Source organism: Coffea arabica, chromosome 3c (assembly GCF_036785885.1).
Source record: "Coffea arabica cultivar ET-39 chromosome 3c, Coffea Arabica ET-39 HiFi, whole genome shotgun sequence".
Lineage (NCBI taxonomy): Eukaryota > Viridiplantae > Streptophyta > Magnoliopsida > Gentianales > Rubiaceae > Coffea > Coffea arabica.
This window is the reverse complement of record NC_092314.1, coordinates 15,411,125-15,432,551: the sequence shown is the minus strand read 5'-3', so window position 1 is coordinate 15,432,551 and position 21,427 is coordinate 15,411,125. Positions and strand designations below refer to the sequence as shown.

General features: G+C 34.6%; 1 protein-coding gene across 3 annotated transcripts; it reads right to left on the bottom strand.

The window, feature by feature from the left end:
- Positions 1-8,530: 8,530 nt before the first annotated feature.
- LOC140004028 (GPI ethanolamine phosphate transferase 3-like) lies at positions 8,531-21,091 on the bottom strand. 3 transcript variants are annotated; one of them, XM_072082376.1, is made up of 22 exons: positions 20,483-21,091; positions 19,739-20,125; positions 19,549-19,583; positions 19,108-19,229; positions 18,115-18,204; positions 17,836-17,955; positions 17,573-17,656; positions 16,533-16,610; positions 15,979-16,104; positions 15,810-15,899; positions 14,074-14,109; positions 13,857-13,912; positions 13,089-13,233; positions 11,600-12,044; positions 11,412-11,503; positions 10,742-11,291; positions 10,383-10,518; positions 10,003-10,044; positions 9,630-9,795; positions 9,444-9,527; positions 9,182-9,280; positions 8,531-9,103 (listed from the first exon to the last, which is right to left on the bottom strand). In XM_072082376.1, the coding sequence occupies exons 2-21, from the start codon at positions 20,080-20,082 to the stop codon at positions 9,182-9,184; spliced, it is 2,940 nt and encodes a 979-aa protein (XP_071938477.1). In that variant the 5' UTR covers positions 20,083-20,125; positions 20,483-21,091; the 3' UTR covers positions 8,531-9,103. The 3 variants fall into 3 exon arrangements, with proteins under 3 accessions (XP_071938477.1, XP_071938478.1, XP_071938479.1); XM_072082377.1 differs by lacking the exon at positions 20,483-21,091 and adding an exon at positions 20,260-20,383; XM_072082378.1 differs by lacking the exon at positions 19,108-19,229.
- Positions 21,092-21,427: the final 336 nt, after the last annotated feature.

Genomic DNA, 21,427 nt, shown 5'->3' with positions numbered 1-21,427 from the left:
GAATTTTTCATTGCATATACTAAACCATGCATATCATTTTGAGCACAATATGTTGCAGTGATGAATGAGATTGTAGCCGATAGTTTCCCATCAAAATTGATGATATAACTGCGATGTCCCGTTGTCTTTTTTCCTTTTTTCTTTGGGCAAATTTCACTTTACCCCCCTGTGGTTTAACGTTTTTCCACATAACCCCCCTATGATTTCAAAAGCTATACATAACCCCCTTATGGTTTGGATTAAAGTGTCAAAGTAACGGAAGTAGTCACTCGTAACGGCGTCATCTAAAATGTCAAAAATACCCTTATGTAAGGTTGAAATTTATGTATTAACCAAGGGGGGTTATGTGTATATTTTGAAAATCATAAGGGGTTATATGGTAAAGTATTAAACCATAAGGGGGTTATATGGTAAAATATAAAAATCATAGGGGGTTAATGTGTCATGTATTTATAAGGGTAATTTCGACATTTTTAGAAGTTCCGTTACGAGTGACTATTTCCATTACTTTGACACTTTAATCCAAACCATGAGGGGGTTATGTATAGCTTTTGAAACCAAAGTGGGGTTATGTAAAAAAAGGGTAAACCACAGGGGGGTAAAATGTAATTTACCCTTTTTCTTTTGTTGCCATAATTAGATATCTTATTCTTTTTGACAATTCCTTTTCTTGTCTTATACAAGTAGAACACTAAAGTATCCGTTCTAATCAATGTCCTTCGTTTTATGCACTTTCCTAAATTAATTTCTCCTTTTCGAAGTATTAAACCATTCGCTCCAGACTAAATTAGCTTGCAATTTGATTTGTTATCTTCGTTTTTTCCCCCTGCTTGAATAATCACGGTTGCCTGAGTTTTTCTGACATGAGGATGCGAAAATTCCCCATGGCAATTCTTTTCATCATACTTGTTGTAGCCACCTCCCTCATGTTTGAACCAGCTGCTGCATTAGGTGGTGGCGGCGGCAGCGGCATTGGAGGCAGTCGTAGTGGTGGCAGTGGACACGGTGGTGGAAGTAGTCGTCGTGGTGGTGCAAGTCAGGGTACAACCTCGTATATTGGTGGTGGAATCGTGAGAGGCGAAGGCGGAGGACATCGTCATCGAAACTCGGCAATACCCGCCATTGAGGGATCTTTTTATGCATGGTCTTCTATGCTAATTTCAGGTCATCTTGCTTATGTCCTTTACTTGGAAGGTGGGCTGCCCAGCTACGCATGACCAACCTCATCACTTTTATGTAACTTGTTTGCGATTTTTGCTGGATTAATTTGGTAAAAAAAAATAAAGAAAGTGGGAAAACATGTTTGTAAAGTATTTTCACTTTTCTTTTGTGTCTTTTCCCTAATAATTTAGACATGCATACAGTGGTGGAGCGAGTTGAGAACAAGACTTTACAATTCACGTGTTACAAGATTGCAAAAAAAAATCTATTAATTTTTTTAAACTAAATTATTCACATGATCAATGTTTTGATTCACTTCTTTATCATATTTTTCATTGTAAAATATGTAATTGGAAATAACATTTCCATATAATTTTGATTTTTGTGTATTATTGACATAGTTTTTTTCTTTTACTATTCTATCTTTTGCCCTTACTAACCTCGAGTCCTGACTCCATCACTGGGTACATAATTTTCAGGGTCAAGGAGAACAATATTGTTGGACCTGTGTTTTAGTTTTTCAATTATACTTCTTGTATCTGAACATCCATACAATATATTCATATTCAATCTGAAAAGAGAATTTGCAATCATAGAGGCATAAACGAATCTAATCAAAATGAATGCTCTGGTACTAAGGCAGGCTTGCTTGTTTATTTTTATGAGATTGAAATTGCATTTAAATTTCACTTGTTTATTCATAAAGTCAAATTCAAGTTTATGATTGACTATTACTCACTTTTTTTTAGATGCAAAGGAGAAGTAAACCCTATTATTGAACCAGCATGCTTTCTTTCGCTAATTTATTTCATCCCCTCCAAACGTGAGTTACACTTCGAAATCCTTGTATAACATCTCCCTAATCTGCTTCACAACATTGTAGGTGGGGAAGATCTTCCAACATCCTCAATTAAGAAAAGACCAGTTTAGAATCAATTTCTAGGATAATATTCCTGAATGTCTGATTCCAAGAAAATAACTAATCATTCACATCCAATTGGAGTTCCAGTGGTGAATTTCTATTAGGAGCTCGAGAAGTTAAATTTCTTTTAACTTTTACACCACTGGCCTCAATTCATATATGTTGTTCTGCTAGAACAAAAAATGTTAATGTTAAACAGTAAAATAAACTACAATAAAATAAAGTAATTATGTACAGTAATAAGATATCAATGCACAAGAGTAGGGGTTGAAAAACGGATATCTCACCTTCTTTAAAGTGATTCAGTTCTTCTCTATGGAAGAATCAATTCTGGTACAATAACACCTCTACCTTGATAGCCTCAAGATACAACGGGTCACCCTTGCTGTCATTCTAATTAGTCTGTACAATTAAGAGAGTATAGTTTCAAAACTATCTTATAACTTGTAGTTCTCAAAGCCCTAAAGCTAGCCCAGGATACAATAGATCACCATTGCTGCCACTCTAATTAGTATGAACAACTAAGAGAATATAGTTCAAAAACCATCTTATAACTCAGCTCTCAAATCATGAGTAGTAGTTGTTGTACTTGTCTACTAGTGTTAGTGATTTTTTATCTGAAGTTAGCCACATGCATGCATATGAGTGCTGAAAATTTAGTCAAAATTAAGCGTAAGTTACACTAATAATAATATGGTAGATAAATATTGGAATTATTAAAAATTCAAATTATATTTAACTTGAAATCATAGATTACAATTCTTAAAGGTGAATTAATCAAAATTAGTCAAATACTAATAGGTCGTAGTTTCTTTTGTAACTCAAAACTTTCATTACTAACGGTAAAGGTAAATTGATCTAAATTAGTCAAATACTAACAACTCTCAATGAATTTTTAAAATTATATTCTCTTTGTAACTTATGTTTTAACTTTTGCATTTATTGAAGATTTAATTATTTCACTAAAATACTCCCACAGTATCCAACTAGGTATGGTCACAAATACGTAGCATTCCTTTAGTGTTTTTGGCACAATACGTGTGCATATTCTTAAAATGCATATATTTTTGGTCAAAAATTTCAAGAGAGTTATAATATTAAGGTCATTCAGGGGAAAAAAAAGGGGGGGGGGGGAAGTTGGTATTTTAAAATCTATATGGAAGAAAGGCATTTTTAGCAAAACAAAATGTGACCGAATTTTTTAATACCAATAGACAAGATAAACATATTTTATACACACAAATGTATCATACTTCTAGTTACATTTGGGTAAATCACACTGTTTTATGGGAAAGGCTCTCGTACATGGTTTCAAGAGATTGGCATCCTTTGCAAAAGCACATAACTATTGTCCCAGATGTCTACTTAATAGATGTAGAAATTACATCAAACATACTAACATAATTAGTGAATGCATAAAGAAACTATACTTTTGCACGTTATTGTCTTAGTGCCTATACTTGTTATTTTAGTTTTGCATCTAACTATTCTGTTAGCATACATTTATTATATTATGTTGGACAATTAATTGTCACTAAGTATCATGTTATCATACATATATATTGCAGAGGCACTTTTTTTTTATCACAATGATAGGATTCCTATAATCTAATCTAGGCTTATCTTGGAGAATAGGGGAAGGGGACTCGATATGAGTTTAGATTCCATCAGCAGAGACACTTGCATCTCACGAAAATATCCTCTTGGGTAAACGGCTTCCTCCCTTTTTTTTTTCTGAAACAGAAATAAACACACACACACAACTAATTAAACCACACACAGGAGTAAACGAAAAATCGGTCCGAAAGCAATCTAAGAAATAAACATAGGAGTAAACGACTTCCTCCCGCTCTACTCTTTCATGTTTACATTGTCAAACATATATAGCGTGGAAATAACTTTGTACATGCATGTCTAGAAGCTTTTTCACACTGCTAAGCAAGTTTTTGGATAAATTTTTGGTTTTTATGTTAACTTAAACATAGTGGCAAATCCCAATCCCACCTTTACGACCCCAATTTTATGATCACAATTTAAAAACCCAACTTCAGGTCTAGTGGGATGACTACTATTTGTAGGGTGCTGGATAATTACACTATTAAATTTGAGATTTTTGTCTATAACTTACATATTAAGATAATGTTTTAATAATTGAGTTTAAAATATTATAATCAATCAAATTTGACCACGCATGTTAATTTTTTTCTTAAAAATTCACTTAAAACAAATTAAAGCATATAGTGCCATAGATACTTGTACATAACATTGGAAACTATAAATCTAAATTCCCAAAATAGTAGAATGACGCAGCAAAAAAGACTTCGTCCAAACGAAACAAAGCCCAAAGTAGTTCTTGAACTCTTATTTAATTTCTCATAATTGAGAGTGAAAACAATCATTACAGCCAAAAAAAAAAAAAAACTAGAAACCAAAGTATAGGCTTGTCTATGAGAACTAGATCTGTGGATAGTATAGGCTTGCCTTTGATTAAGAGATGAATCATGAAGGCGACGAATTAGTAGCCCTAATTTTAATTTTATATATATATATATATATATATATATATATATATTAGAGGTTACTAGATGTCCCCTCCCTTTATTTACTTGCGGACTACAGCCCTACCACTGCCACATTCATGAGATGTGTCAAAAATAAATAAATAGAAATTGAAGTGATTTTATAATAATTAGGGAAAATCGCTCAAAACATCCCTCACATTTTATAAAATGATTTTTTTTGTCCCTCACTTTTAAAAGTGTAATTTTACATCCCTTACAAATTCATATTGGTCAAATTTGGTCCCTATCTAAGTTTCCGACTAGTTTTTGGCCAAAATCTACTACGTGCCTTGCATGTGATCATTTTTTAAGGGCAAAATTGTCAAATCAAATTTTACATAATCCAATTCATAGTCCTTCATACTTTACAAAATGAATTTTTTCGTCTCTAACATTTTACAAAATGAATTGTTTCGTCCCTCACATTTCACAAAATAAATTTTTTCATCCCTCATATTTTTCAAAATGAATTTTTTCATTCCTCATTAATCGTATGTACGAATAGCTTTTTTTTTTTCTTTAAACCCATGCATATATCTATTTTGATTTCATCTGAACAGTACGAATAGCATGTAATATATTTCTATTTGATTTCACCTAATCATATTAATTGTAGTTATACGCATGCTATTCAATAGATACATACAAGGGTTTAAAAGTAACAATTTTGTTTTAAACCCATGAATATATCTATATGATTTCACCATGTGAACCTATTCAATATTTGTGACCTTTCTCTTTTTGGTAATAATTTATTTATTGAGTTGTATAATAAGACTATCTAATTAATGGGTCCTAACTCAAATTCTATAATCGTGCTAACAAATTATAGTTTAAATATGAAGTTTCTACTCACCACTTTTAAAACTAACAGTTGAATTACTTATCATGTGATTGTTTTAAAATTTGAAAGTGCCAATCAGTCACTTCTTTTTATCATACTTTTCCTTTGTTTATTTTTTCTCTCCAAATTTAATTCGATATAAATATTCGATAATATTTATGATTAAATATCTTCTTTATTTTCAATTTTTGAGTAAAAGAAAATGAATATAAATCAAAAACTAACAATATTTTAAAAACCAATAGATATATCTATTTGATTTCACTTGAGCAGTGTGAATAGGATGTAATATATCTTTATTTGATTATGAAATGGAATAGAGATATATTACATGCTATTTGCCGTACTCAGATGAGATCAAATGGATATATACATAAATTTTAAAAAAAGTATTCACACACATGATCAATAAAGGATGAAAAAATTAATTTTGAAAAATGTGAAGGATGAAAACATTTATATTGTGAAATGTGAGGGACGAAAAAAATTTATTTTGTGAAATGTGAGGGACTATGAATCAAATTATGTAAAATTTGATTTAACAATTTTGCGTTTAAAAATGATCATGTGCAAGGCATGTGGTAAATTCCGATCAAAAACTAGTCGAAAACCTAAATAGGGGCCAAATTTGACTAATGTGAATTTATAAGGGACGTAAAATTATATTTTTAAAAGTGATGAACGACAAAAATTATTTTACAAAATATGAGTAATGTTTTGAACGATTTTCCCTAATAATTATGCTAAATTCCCTCCCGGACAATTGTAGCATCACCGATGTCTACAAATTTGGAACTCATAGACGTCAAACTTACAAACGTCTGTGACAACCGAGCTATTGGCATTGCTACTAGTAGGTGTTAATTTTTGAAGAATCCTTCAATTAGTCCAAATTTATCAAAAGAACCCCTGTCAAACTCCCATCACCACATTTGCTGCTTCACAACCTTTCTCCCACAAAACCTTCTTCCCCAATAACCCCCGCCACTAACTCGATCCTCCATCCCTATCCTACTATCTTAAAATCCGGTTGAATAAGAATTGAATTTACAGCATTGTATCTTCTCTTATATACGTTACCTCCAAAGAAGGAGAATAAGAATTGCATGATTGGATTGGAGACTTGTTAAATTACTAAGAGAAAGATTAAAAAATTGAAAAATTAGAAATGATGGGTGTTATTTGTGAGAAAGAGGAGTGAGAAGAAAATATTGACAGACCGGTTTGAAGAGAGTATAGAGAGAAGAGAAGAAGATGAGTTTACTCATCTCTACGTTGAACCAGGCAAACCAATTGTCCTTCCCCATCAAAACGTGCACTAGAAATCTGTGGTTAGGATGTGCACGTAACTTCAATTTAAGTTATGGATTGTGATACTCATATAATCCATTCCCTCCCTACCTCTCTGGAATGAAATTGGAGGTGCATTACTTATACCCGTAAATTGTGCTTCAGTTTTACAGTGTTGCTAGATTTGGAGCCTACTACCACCAGACTTCTCAACTTCTCTCTACACAAAACTTTCATTGTGGTGTGATTTATTCTTAACAAGTTCTAATATACTGAAAACTAGGCCATTAAATTTCTCATGTGTTTTTAATTGGCTCCTAGTGTTGTCTTGTCTTTACTTGTCCTTAGAGCCTGTATATAGATCAAATGAACTCTTTTGCCAATCATCTACATTGCATGTCAATCATGGATCTGGAGCTTTGTGGATGTAGGTGTTATTGCAGATATGATTAAATGTCCGAGCCAAATGAGGGTTACTCAACCTGAAGCATCCATTTGAAAATTTGAAGTAAATGATTTAGATTGAATTGATTTCAATTGGCTCAATCTACAGCGTCAATCATTTGGTGCGATTGATCTAACCATGGCACCAAACCCCAACTTGTTCACCATGGAGAAAGGGTGGTGTTTCTTTGCCACCTAGTCCCTTTGGGCTTTCTGTTTGCACATTTCAATCTTTGACTCATTCCTAGACTAAATCTATTCTTGGCACTGTAATAGTTCATCATGATTAAGTTATTAGGCCACAATACACTAAGGGTTTTAGAACAGTTTAAAGTCAAAAATTTACAAATTCAATTGTCATAGAAGTTTGAGATATGCTAAAAGTGATTCTTCACACGTATATGTAGCGCATATGTTAGGGATCCGCTAAGATAACAAAGAAAAAGAAGAAAGCAAGTTATGATGCTCTTGCTTGGTATGTTTGAATTAGTTTGTTCCACAAAAACCAATTCAATCGATGTGGGATATTAGAATGTTAGGCCAACAATTTCAAATTCAACAATTGTTGGCTTTGAAATTTAACAAATCCCCACCTTGGCATAATTTCTAATTCCTACCCAAAAAATATCCACTAAGATAGTAAAATCTATGTCTTCTTAGTACGAATTTAATTTGAAATGGTAACTTTATCTATCATCAATTCAATTGTGTTTCTCATTTATTTTTCCCCCTTGATGGTGGAAAGGGAAAGCAAAATTCAATTCTACACCATTAATGGGTCCAAATAACCTCCTTCAAAGATTTTATCACCAAACGATGCAGATCAAAACTCTAATCAGGCCAATTTCCTTCCAACCATCCTCATCGACAATCTAACTTGGCTGAATTCCTTTTTTTTTTTTTTCCCCTTTTTGGAACAAAGTTAGTGGCTGATACTCTGACAAACTTCGCAATTGGCTTCAAGTCTTGCGAGCAATTTATAGATATTGGTTCTTTGCCTTTTGATGCTCTGACAAGCTTTGCAATTGACTTCAAGTCTTCGAAGCAATTTGTAGACATTGGTTCTTTGCCTTCTTTCATCGAGGGACTTGATAGATTTGATTCCGTACAACATTATTGTGTTTGTATTTGATAACTCTTTATGTTCAAAGGCAAGACATGCTTGGCTCTTGCCCTTTTTGTGCTTATTTTCAAGTCTATAATATCATAGACACTACAATTCTGAAGTGTGAAATTGAACAGTTGACCATAAACAATATGTACAAAACCAACAATAATTTTAGTGACCAACCTTTGATCTTGAGCGAGTACATGTAAGCAGTGAAATAGATTTCCAAATTTCTCAATATCATCTCAACATCTTTTAATAAAAAAAATCAGAACAAAATGTTAACCAGACTCTGAAGAATAGTTAGCCGAGCAGTACAATTATACAAAATATATAATACCAACCAAAAACACAACATTGATGGTTCACATCACTGCTTTACCATTATCCATACCCCAATCATAAATGTTGGAGCTGAAGAAACTGAATATTCAGTGCAGACCAATAGAACAGCCAAACCCCGTCTGACTTTGCGAATGGATATTCATAAACTCAATCAATCATTCAAAAAGACTAAGCCCAAAAGTGGAAAAGTACCATGAACCATCTTTCTTCAAAAAGGGCCTAATGCTGCTTACTCTTGTAGGCTTGTAGTCATTCCACAGAGACAAGAAAGTTGTTCCGTTTCTTACATCTGACCGCTCAGGTAACACAGAAGCCATCCCAAAAGCTTGGACACCTTTTCCCCAGCTTCCCTCTCTGACTCTTCAAATGATCGATGAGACATCCTTCCAACTCCATAATTGATCAAACAAAGGAGATGCCCAACTTCACTGTAACAGGAGACATGAAAATGAGCCCAACAGCTGGAAGTGAAAGTAGAAGTTGGCATCTTTGTGCAAAACACATACCTATACAAGATAGTACAGGGATGCCAAGCAGATGAAGAAGTCGGAGAGAATAAGACCCACCACATCAAAAACGAATTTAGGCGCAAATAGACCCCATACCTGCTTTGAGATTTAGAACATGAATTGTATTGAATTGTAGTGGATAACAACATATGACACACATAAATAGAGACCCACACACACACACACAAGCGTCTTCTAAGATGGTTTTTTGTGAATGTAAAGTGTCAAGTCCATTATAAGAATTGTTATGTCAATATACCATTAGATGCCGTCTTTGTATTGTAACGCAAAGAATTGTAAATGTTACAGATACAGCCATAATGAGCCCGTACATCAAATACACCTGAAACAAAATAGATTGAGAAAACATTTTGAGAATTCCGCATGCTACATCTAAGAATTAAGATCCCTCACTTAATTTAGAAGTCAAATGATGTAAACTTACTTGACACAACTGTATGGGAAACAAATTGTTTCCTTGCTTGGCTTTTCTCCTTGAGTGTAATAATGCAACAAGTAATGGAAGTCCGAGTATTGGTAAAATGTGGGAAAAGCCAAAAGTATCAAGAGCGAGGAGGACAGCTTGACGGATGAGGTTGAATTCATCAAACCTGTCAAACAATTAAATTGTTATGTTCATGTGCACTACCACTAATCCAGTAGTGATGCTACATCCATTTGACCAATTTGCAGGCCCCAAAACACAATGAAGAAAATGCCAAGGAACAATAAAGATTTGATAAAGAGATAAAAAGAGGAAAACAAACAAACGATCGACAAGTTCTTAGATGTTCCCAGAAGCTGAAAAATCTTCTTACCCAATGAATGCAGCAGCATACCGTAGGCCATCAAAGGCACACCTGCAGAAGAAATCAAACAGCATGACCACAAGAAGAGAAACTTAGAACCTGCTCATCATTTTAGTCCTTTCAGTTAGAAGTATTTTTGGCTTAACTTAAGCTGCTGGCAAGTGGCAACATTTATTTAAGCACCTTGTGAGTTACTATTCCCAATCAAACGTAATTTATGGCAAATCTTAACCTTGGAGCATTGCAGTGTCCAGAAACTAAAGAAACCGTTCTAAAATAAGCAACCAGAAATAGCACCACAAAGCTGAAAAACTGTTTTCTAGAACTCTTTACTTGACCGCTAGAGTATCAGAACTAGATGATATCGATACAGACTGCAGGCAACATACCAGTGGCCAGTGCAGAAAAATAAAGATGTAGCAAGCAGGCTCCACTGTACCACAGGAAAAGAATAAAAGGATGAATCCTCAGTACAGCAACTATCAGAGTCCTGTTTGAATCTCGTCAATTTAATTACGCACCAACCTGGCATCAGAAGTTCAGAAATTTTCCAACTTAGACGAAAAGATGAGGCACGAGGTTAGAACAAACCATAAGTTAATTCAATAGAAAAAGAATTGTCATGAAAAGTAGTTATATGAGTTACTATTCGTCGTCATCACAAGGGACACAGCATACAAGTTCATAAATCCTAACATAACAGCAAGCTAATCAAATTAAGCTTATCTCCACTTTGTAGAGCAACTACCTGCAATAACGGAAGATAAAGCAACCAAAGGACCCTGTTTCCCAGATAGAAGAATCACTGTCGAACTCCATGAAGATAACATGGCCAATGCCTTATAAACTGTACTTTCTTCCTGACCTGAACCTGTTTCTCTAGACAAAATTTGGAAAATGGCTAATGATAAGAGTTGCAAAAGGCTAGAAGCATAAACAATTCGAGGAATCAGATTTCCTTTAAAGGCCTCGAGTACCATGGGAAGAGACAGTAGGTCAGAATCTGAAGCCCAAATCAGGGCTATTAGAACATAGTTAAATATAGTTCCACTAACAACATACTTCAAGATCCCCTTCAAGGCACCACACAAAATGCACTTGTAAAGCATACAGGCCAGCAAAATCAGACCTAAGAGTGGCATGATTTCAACCACATGCATCAAAACTTGAGAGTCTCTAAGGATTCCAAGTGTCCATGAAGGTTGAAACTTCAAGAATAAAGAATTCACAGCTTGTTTGGCTTGCCCCAGTTCAATACCCAATTTAAGCATAGGAACTAGAAGAATAAATGCAAGCCCCTGCATATTTGTAAATTCAGTTTAGTACAAGAAACAAAGCAATAAATATGTTCAACGACACAAGACCATAAAACTTTTTACCACAAGGACCAAATTACAAGTAATAGCCCAACTATCTACCTCTAAAACCATCTTCTTTTTAACTATTGCATACTGCAGTTGAAGAATTCCAGTTGTAGCTAAAAGAAAACTAGCCACTTTGCCTTCTTCCACTGTATCAAAATGAAACAGGGACCAGTCAGGCTACAGCAACAATTAGTAAAAGAACATGCACCTGCTCTGAGATGTAATCTGTATACAGAACTTACATATGTAACTGTTTGAAAGAAAACTGGATGCCCGTATCAGCACTATAGTATAAGCAAACACAGCCATGAATGAAATCCCAGAGTTGCCAGGATGAGTAAAATAAAGTCCAAATAGGTTGTCCAACCTCTTAATGGCATAAACATGAGTAAAAAGAGAAGCCACCATCAAGCACAACCCAATGCTCATTATCCTTATGTTAAACTCAGTCCATTTGGACCGTGCCAACCCGGCAACAGTTGCCAGGAAATCAGAATATGCATCGATTTGATTCATAATTGCAGATGATAATGTATTACAGCTTTTGGTATTGCATAGCAATGAAGATTTAATATTCTGTGACCACATCTCTTGGGCGCGAGTATATAGTTCTGATACATGCAGTAAATCTTTTTGAGAGAATCCAATTGTTGATGAAGCTGAATAGGCATCCATGTATCGCTTTACCTACATTATACAAACCATGTGTCTGGATGAAAAATGATTAGCAGAGAATAAGAAAACTCTACTGCTTTAAAGTTATCCGTTCTCAGAATTAAACACTAGACTTGAAAAATGAAATAGAAAAGTTTTGAGATAACCACAATCAAAATTGCTGTACAATCCAATGCGTAAAATAATAACGTGTACATCAATTCTAACATCCACAACATTTCCTTAACTCTTGACTGCATTATGATTGACTTAGCTGGGATTTATTTCATATATACCTTCCAGATGAAAGTGATTTATCAACAAATGTAACAGTACTTTACCCTGCAAACAAATATAAATTCAGATCCTACCCAATGATCATTATCTTGGAACCAGAATAAAAACAAATCTTCAACATGAATCATTATATTCTAGATGATAGCAAAAAATAGTTATGCATCAGTAGGTTGCAGTTGAACGTAATATACAAAGCAGCATCTAAAATTCATTCTACATACAAACTCTTTAGTTTTATGATGGAAATAATAGTGTTAAAGAATAAATAAAGCACAAAATTGCAACTTCCTTGAGAGTTTTCTTAAAGGATATGTAGGCCACTGTTAAAACATATATGATCAAGCAATTCTGTGCATCTATCAGTTCCATAAATTAAATGCTTATAAAAATCTCTCTGCAGTTACCAGTCTTTCCCTTGTGGCATAGTACATGACCCAATAAAAGCAAATGCACACCTTGATAGGCCTATACTAACCGGTTAAAAGGAACCAAAGAGGACCAGAAACTTTGAACAACAGGTTGTAGAAGTAATCTTCTCAAACTTAGTAGTTTAATGCAAGCATCTTCACATTTGCTCCAATTAAACACGAATTTCAACAGCAAAAATACAACTGAGAGAATGGGAAGTCCTCTAGCATAATATCCTCAAAGAGATTCTAGAACTTTTATTTACTTTCTTTCAGTACTTTTGCAACCTAAAACTAAACCATCAAAGAACAGAGGGTGACAATGTTCAAAAAGCAGTCAAGAACAGACGGGGAAACAAAGAATACCAAGTACCTGCCAAGAATTAATGCAGAGGACATTCACATAACTTTTCATCCACTCCTCAAATCCTGAGTCACTTCGATCATTCAGACCAAGAATTCTTGGTTCCCCTGTACCAGCTGCTAATCCATAAAGTTCTGGATCAACACGGCCGATACTGAAACCAAAGCCCAATTCATTGGTCATACAACTACTTTAAGAGGTGAACTGTGGATTTGAACAATAAACACATAAAAAATAGTTATGACATATAAGCCTGCATTAATAAGGACAGTTTGCTTATTTCTGCAGCTCAAACATACCAGTCTTTTACTCATTATTCTGTTTTACCTTGCATCTTTCACCTCCCAGCTACTCCATCCTCAGGATCTAATTCTTATTCTACTTTACTTTTTTGGGAACAGCAGCATTGTTGGATTGACATCTAGTATTGTCAATGAGACAAAGTCTCTTCCTTCCCATTTAGATGGTGTTGTTTAATTAACAGTGTGATAGATGGGGAAATCCTTGTACGCGCAACATACACAAAAATGCAGAATGAAGAGGGAAAATAAAAAAGAAAAAGAAAAGGCAGTTGAATGTAACAAAAGATGGCCTATACCACCAGCCCAGGCAATTTGGTATAAAGCCAAAACAATCTCCTATTCCACTTCCAAATGTCCTCAGAAAAGCTAGGTGTTCTAATTTTGTTCCCATGCTATCACTGTCTCATCCTACCCCAACAAAGCTGCTAGAGAAGACGTAAACAAAAGATGTCTAGATAGATCTCTTACACTGCACCTTCCAAAAGGAATAGGAAGACCAAGCAAAGCAGACACCGTAGCTGCAAAGTCAAGCTGCAAACGTAGAGCATGACTTAACACCAAAAGAGATAAAAAAAAAAAAAAAAAAAAAGGCAATAACTATATAACCATCCACTCATTTCAATGAATCAAAAGGTGGTTAAAAAAACACTCTATTACTCAACTGGAAAAAAAAAAAAAGGATATACACCAACCTGATAAATAGAGCTAATGGAAATCCTCTTCTTTTCCTGAAAATGTGAGAAAAGATTTCAACCACAAAGCTTCTAAAAATATACTCAAGTTTCACAAAAATATGAACAATCAGATAAAACTTGCAAAGGATCATTTTCTAGTCTATTGGTAGATCTGGAGGAACTGAAGCCTTTGATAAAAGGCCATTAAGCACCTGGAAATCATTTGAGTTAACGTGGTAACCCAATCCCCAGAAATAAGACTTGTGCTTTGCTCTATGTTAATAAGCAAAGTTTCTGCCAACAGAGCCTTCCCCTTCTAATGAAAAACGAACTTTTTCCCCTAATTCAGATTTGTTAGGATTTTTTTTACCATTTAATGGCAAAATTATGAACGGATGCATGGATAAATTATTATGGCAATGATTTTTCTACCCGGAAAAATTTTGGGGCTAAAAGAACTGCTATACAAGGCTTGACTACAAATTTTTGAAAAGTTCCAGGTCAAATGAGAGTCTGACCAAAATCTCCGCAGTTTGAACACAATGGAAAAAGGAAATGCACTAAGAAACTCTATGAACATGAACTCTTCTGTGACATATGAAGCACACCATTGCATGCAAAAGATATCATCCATGAACACTAGATACAACATACAAAAGGAATATTTCAACAACATCGCAACGAAAAATTTACAATAGCCAGTCTCTATTCAAGTTGATCAAGTTATGATTCTGTTATTTATCACAGGTTTAAATTCAATCTAAACTCAAATAGAGATCATGCTTTTATTTCAGTTTGCCCATAATCCTCCCTTTTCAAATGCCAGAGATTCTCATCTCCAGTGATGTATTAATTCCTTCTTGAGTCCTTAAACCCTTTCAGTCAACAAAATGATGTTAACAATGCTTATTCGGGATCATCCTTCTCTGGCCTGGGAAATGCATTTTGGAAGTGGATCAAAAATAAGCAAGACGGAATTCAGGGCTTCATCTTACAGTTGATGCAGAATATACTGAAATTCACAAGAAGTCATATCAGGTAAAAGAGACAGTAGAAGCAATCACCCAGTTATGCAGATGATGGGCATATTCACTACCTTTTACTGATTCTCACCAATGCATAGGCAAGTTCAGAGCTATAGTCCACTGTTTTTCTTAGAGACTCGGACTACTTTCAATTTTGTTAAAATTCTGCATCAAATAGATTAAGCTCACTACGTCCACTTGTGGTCTATAGTTTAAACTATCCTTGAACACAGCAAAGCAAGATAGTCCATTTTGCATCTTCTTATGTTCTCCATCCCACTTCAAGTTACAATATAGCAGCACACTATCACGTATTGCTTTGTATTGATAATATTGAGCTTATAATATTATAAGCAGCTTGAATAACTGAACCAAGCAAAAGTTGCACACATATTTGCCAATTATGAGGTATCTTCAAGGCTTTTCCTGATATTAACACCAGATTCAGTTTGATATAGAAAGATATCATGAAGATTGGTGATGCAATTCAGTCAGATCTCAACCATGAGTCCAATGAGCTGATCATCCAAAATCAAAGAAAGTATATCACTTGTTCTCAAGATTTCCCTATTCAGATTCCTGCCTTTACTTGTATAAAAACAGGGAAAAGGATATAAATTAGATTTGAAGCTAACTTCCAACCATTTGGTAGAGGTCAAGCATATCGAAGTTCATCTCAGGCATTTTAGACAGATATGGAGATGCTCACAGAAAAGGAGTAAGAAATACCTTCTCTAGCTGGCAAGATGAACTCTCAAATTCACAGGGGAGAGAAGAAGATGAATTCTTCAAACTTAATGCAAACAATGCAGTTTCAACCTGCATCATGTCATTCTTTAGCTTGCAAAATAGTCGAACATAACATTTGTAGGCAATAAATAACCACAAATATGCAGACCTCTTCAGCACTTCCTCCACCATGGTCCCCATTGATGGTCTGCCCATGGTCACCCATAACAAGCAACATAGTATTTTCATGTAAGCCTCCTGGACCACTCATGCTCTCCAACACTTCTACAACGTTCTACAGTTCCAATACGAAGAGATATAATCAGTACAAAACTCAACTCCAAGATAGTGCTTATGTAGGTGGATCCCATGAGCAGAGTTATGCATATTAAATGGACCCCATAAGCAGAGTGATCTGGCTTAATCACAACTTGAACACGATCAAGTCCACTTGCACATGTCCACTGAACTATTTAGAAACTTGGATAGTGTATAAATGATAATCATATTTGCTGAAAAAGTGTTCTTAAAGAGCCCCATTCTGGAGAAGCTTTATACAAAGCCAACTAACAACAATTAGCAGTGAAATATAGGGCAGTCAACAGATTGAATTCAAATATTTAGACTTGCATGCATGTTTGAAAAAGCACTTTTCTGTCACTTTTTCACCCAAGCTTGTTGAGATAGGGCCCCAAAGTAGAATAAGATGAAGTTCAAACTTGCCTCCAATACCCCATTGTATTGCTCCAGCTTTTCTGTCATCAACAAGGAATCAACACCAAGTATATGCCCAGCATGATCCTGTATATTTGGCGAGCATTAAAATATTTAAAATGTCATCTCGCAACAAATATAAAAACCAAATGCCAAAAAATATTTATTCATGTGATGTCAAGAAAACATATCAATGTAACATAAATCTCTTCAAGCTATCACGCAGAAAACTAATCAGATAGGAGCTTTAGAAAACACACGGCTCTTGCTTAGGGACTTCAGAAAGCATCTCATATCAGACAGTTTGCAGTTGGCAAACCATTCACGCCGTCTTATACTGTTTGGGAAGGGAAAAGACAAGGAATGAGGTTAAGGCTAAAATCAGAGCCAAAAATAACAAAATTAAGCAGATGCCAGCATGGGATCATGACAACTGACCAATTTTCAACGTAAATAACCTTTCTCCTTCATATGTAGGTAGTCTCAAAATTCACATAACTCCAAATATTCTTGATGTCAATCAACAAAGCTAATAGACTAGTTTGACAGTGTTGGTTTACATTTTTCATCATCTTTATACTGCAGAATACAAAATTTACACATGGTAAAATGAAAGCATACCTTTACAAAATAAAGAAATAAAAAAGCATATTACCCTTGCATGCTCAGAAAAAAGGCTAGAGAATGAGATCCCTTAAATCATTAATTGTAAAAAAACTCTGAATAACTTTTCACTTTAATTTCTTTTTGTTGGGAATTGGCTGTTGGAAGCATTCAGAAAGATACATGAGCATTCAGTCCACATTCACAAGAAAAGAATTTCTATTAGAACCAATTTAGAACAACTTAAGACCCATTATCACCACTGCAGCCTCAGATATGCAGAAAACTATCACTAAGAAGCAACATCCATCCTAGAAAGTTCTCTACATTTTGATGGCTACAAAGAAAGTTTTGTCTTGTTTAAACTGCCTGCTTTCACAAAGTGCTTTCCCAGGGCAACAATTTCAAAAATCCATATAAAATACTACTAAACAGGACAAGCATACCACACCAAGAAAATGCGCAATAAGCACATCCCAATCTTGCTTGTACAAGGCCGGGACCAAGTGTTCAATGCACCCATTGTCTACCTGGTAAAGCATTGTAAAAATTCAATTAGAGGAACATCTACTGACATTTACATTCTGAACAGGTGAAAAATTCAAAAAAATGTCATTAGACCAGTAAAAGTGTTTTCTAGAGTGCATTAATCATTAAATGAATGTAGCTTCACCATTATGTGTGTGCAAAAACATTAACAAAAAAGTACCGTATGAAGATCTTTAACATTGAAGGAGGGAAAGGGATAAGATGTATGAAAATGATGAGGAAATAATTGCACCCATGTATCATCCCCCATCATCACCACTCGCTTTCCATTTTGAGCCAGCTGTGAATTATTTATGAGAAAAAGATGAGGACAAATAAAGGATAAAAAGGTAAACAAATAGATAGACAAAAGAGGGGGAAAAAAAAAGAATGTATGCCCAACAACCAAGCCTTGTAGCACAGTTAGTAAAGTAGCCTGAGACCAGATATGAGTCCCTACCTGATATATCAAGTTATCTTCAATAATTGCTGGTGCACCAAAGCTATTACCCACATCAATGAAAGTTGGAAGTCCACCAGTTGTTAGTCCCTGATATAAAAGGCACAATTATCTAGTTGATGAAATGCCATAGGACAAAATTAGCTTAATTCACTCAAGAGAAACCCCTAATCCACTGTATCAATGATGCTTGCAGAATGCATCATTCGAGTCCTAAAGCCATTCCACTGTAGAATCTAATCAGTCTTTTCAATGCTTAATTATCATAGTGCTCACCACTAAGGAGCTCCTGAATGGTGCACAAGCTTTTTTTCTTTGCTTGAGATAAAATAGAATTACTTATCAAAAATATATATTAAATATGTAATGAATGTGGTGTCCTCTGTTGGCAACCAAATTTGGAAGATATTACATATTCAGCCTAAACAGAAACTCATAACAAGAGTTAGTCCTTCCAGAATATGGCGTGTCCAATCCACTGGTTTGTCAAACGGCTACAAATAAACGTCATCCAAAGAGACTAAAGGCATATTCTTTGATTGAACACATCTTCCTAAAAAATACAAACTGTGAGAGCATACAAACATTTTCCTAACTAATATAAAAAACCTTGAATTTTATTTGCATGAAAAGATCTTTAATTAATGATTAATTGATACCCTAATGAGTAATATCTGAAAAACCTGATTTTAACAACATTAGCTGTCAAAAATCAAAATTGTAAGAACCAGTGAAAGGATAGTGCAAAGTAACATTTGCAAAGAATCTGCTGATGGCAATAAATAATTCACACCTAGCAAAATCTTCATTGTAAGTGGTCTTTTCAGAGTAAGAAGCTGGTAAAGGATTGCTTCTATCAGAAGTTTTTGGTTTTTGAAAATTGAAACCTTTAGTCCACCTTAAACAGTCAAACAGGTTAACAATTTGGATTTCAAGCCAAACCTCCCTCAAGGTCCACAGTAAAACAGTCCACTGAAGAAAAGTGTTCTCTACCTTCAGACGTTGTAAACTGGTGGTAGGTGGATCTGCAATTGCTTTAAAGATCTTAGCAGCTAATCCAGGCTTACTGGCCAGTTTGTGCAGCACCGGCAACTTATCCATCCAGGGTTTTCTTTCTTAAATAGAAAATCCAAATAAAGAAGAGAAAAAAAGATGAATGGAAAGACTGAACTCAAAAACATATATCCTAAACAATTCAGTCAGAGTCGCTTCTCCACAATCCCTCCCTATGCATCACCAACCAGAAAGAGATAGAATCAACATAATAAACGTCCAGTCATAATGGTTGAGTAGGTCTGGACAATGACATGACTGTTGAACATTATCAGTGCCAAGTTTGAATCCATCTCAGAAAACCAAAACAAATCACAATAAATAATTAAAATATAATTTTTAAAGAAAAACAAAAAAAAAAAAAAAAGAAAAGGCATTTACCTTCAAAAAAGGAACTAGGAGCAACAAAATCGAACCTGTAGATAAGACATAAGAGACATCCCATTTATTTCCTAATTCAACGTATTCATAGGTAAAGAAAGAAACTTCATAAATCAAATCCTTTTGTGATCACACTACTTATTAGCATTAATCACGTTAAAATAGTCTAACAGTCAAAACATCAAACTACCTGAGGGCATCAAGAATAATGATGACAATTCGATCAACAGCAGGTTTTGTCCAACAACTTTGGGCCTGAATGTCAGGGTTAACAGTCTGATTCTGATTCCGATGATGATGACGACAACAATGTTCATCGTCTGAGTCATCTTCTTCCTCATTTAATTCAGGGTTTTGGTACTCAGGTGACAAGCATGGAGATTCGGAAACGTCTGAGCATTGGCTATACTGAGAAAGCTCGGTTCGAGTAAGGAGAAATCCTCTGGTGAACAGAAGAATGGCAGTGATGTGAAGTAGCATTATTCCGAAGAATACCATAAATCCCCATTTCCTCCAACCCCATTTCTCACCCATTGCAGGGATTTACAGATTATAGCTTCCTGTGCCCAGTATCACCCTATTGTATATAATCAGTGTCAATGATTTTTCCCAATAATATCTGGAAATATTATAATGCTAGCATAAAAGCAAGATTTGAAACAAAAATCAAGTCTCCATTATGAACTGAATCACCCAATACAATCTACCAACCTTGACTAACAAACGATATAGAAAAATGCAGCACCAATATTGAAAATTTCATCTCAACAAGTCACCAATCTTATTGGCCTATGCTAGGAGAAAATTTTTGAAAAAAAAAAAAAACCAATACAATTTCAATTGAGAAAAATGGCATTAATTAATAAAAAGAGAAAAACGAAATACAGTGGAAAACATGTAGAACACCAAAAAATATATATATATATATATATACCGTGGTTCTGTAGCAGATTTTTATCTTCTCGAGAGCAAGGGCATCAAAGAAAATGCCTGAAAATCCTAATTCATGAGCTTTGATCGACCGGGAAAACGGGAGGATTTACAGGTTTGGTCTTCTGAGGGAACTGGAAATCTAAGGTCGAGATGAGTGTAAAAAAGGGCAGAAAAGACAAGAAGAGAAAAGGAGAAACTCTTTTTGAAATTGAATTCGAGAAAGAATTTTCATTAGCTGGGAAGGAAAGGAAGGGAAGAAAGGTGAAGAAGTGTTTGAAATGTAGAGGGAATTTTAGACAAATTGAAATTCATTTTTCATTATTAAGAAAAAGTTTTTTTTCATTATTAGAGTAAAAATTCTTTCTAATCTACGCCTTAAACTGATCCTTGTAGTGGCAGTCCTATAAGCTAATCTTCCACAAAACCACACATGAAATGGAACGAGTAACAACTAGGGTTCAAGGATTACAACTATGTGAAGAAACAATCTCCAAATGTATTGCATTGAATCTTTTATTCAAATAATATTTTATCCTTGTTATGAAATGGAATAATTTACTAAGAGCATTTCCAACGGAGGAGAATAAGGAGTGCAATATCTGATAGAATATGGGTTCATTATACGGCCATCCATTATGGCCGTGTAATACCCATTACACGCATCATTCTGAAAATTTTCAACATTACTTTGAGTGAAACGCAGAATTACGTGATCGAGAAGTACATCATCAACTTCGAACAGATTTGATCGAGCATATTTGGGAACGATTTGGAGGCAATAACAATGAAAACTAGTATTTATTTTGTTATTATTTGTATTTTATTTGATTTAAATTATGTAATGTTATGTTATGGAGTTCAACTAATTACATAAAGAATTATTAATTAAGTATGGATTATTATGATAACTTCGCATTTGAAGTATCACATATTTGTTTAATGTTCT

Coding starts and splice junctions, on each gene's coding strand:
- LOC140004028 (XM_072082376.1), bottom strand. CDS start 20,082: ATGGGTGAGAAATGGGGTTGGAGGAAATGGGGATTTATGGTATTCTTC. Junction 19,584..19,738: donor ATTATTCTTGATGCCCTCAG/GTAGTTTGATGT, acceptor TCTTATCTACAG/GTTCGATTTTGTTGCTCCTA. Junction 11,504..11,599: donor TCTTTCAAACAGTTACATAT/GTAAGTTCTGTA, acceptor ATTTTGATACAG/TGGAAGAAGGCAAAGTGGCT.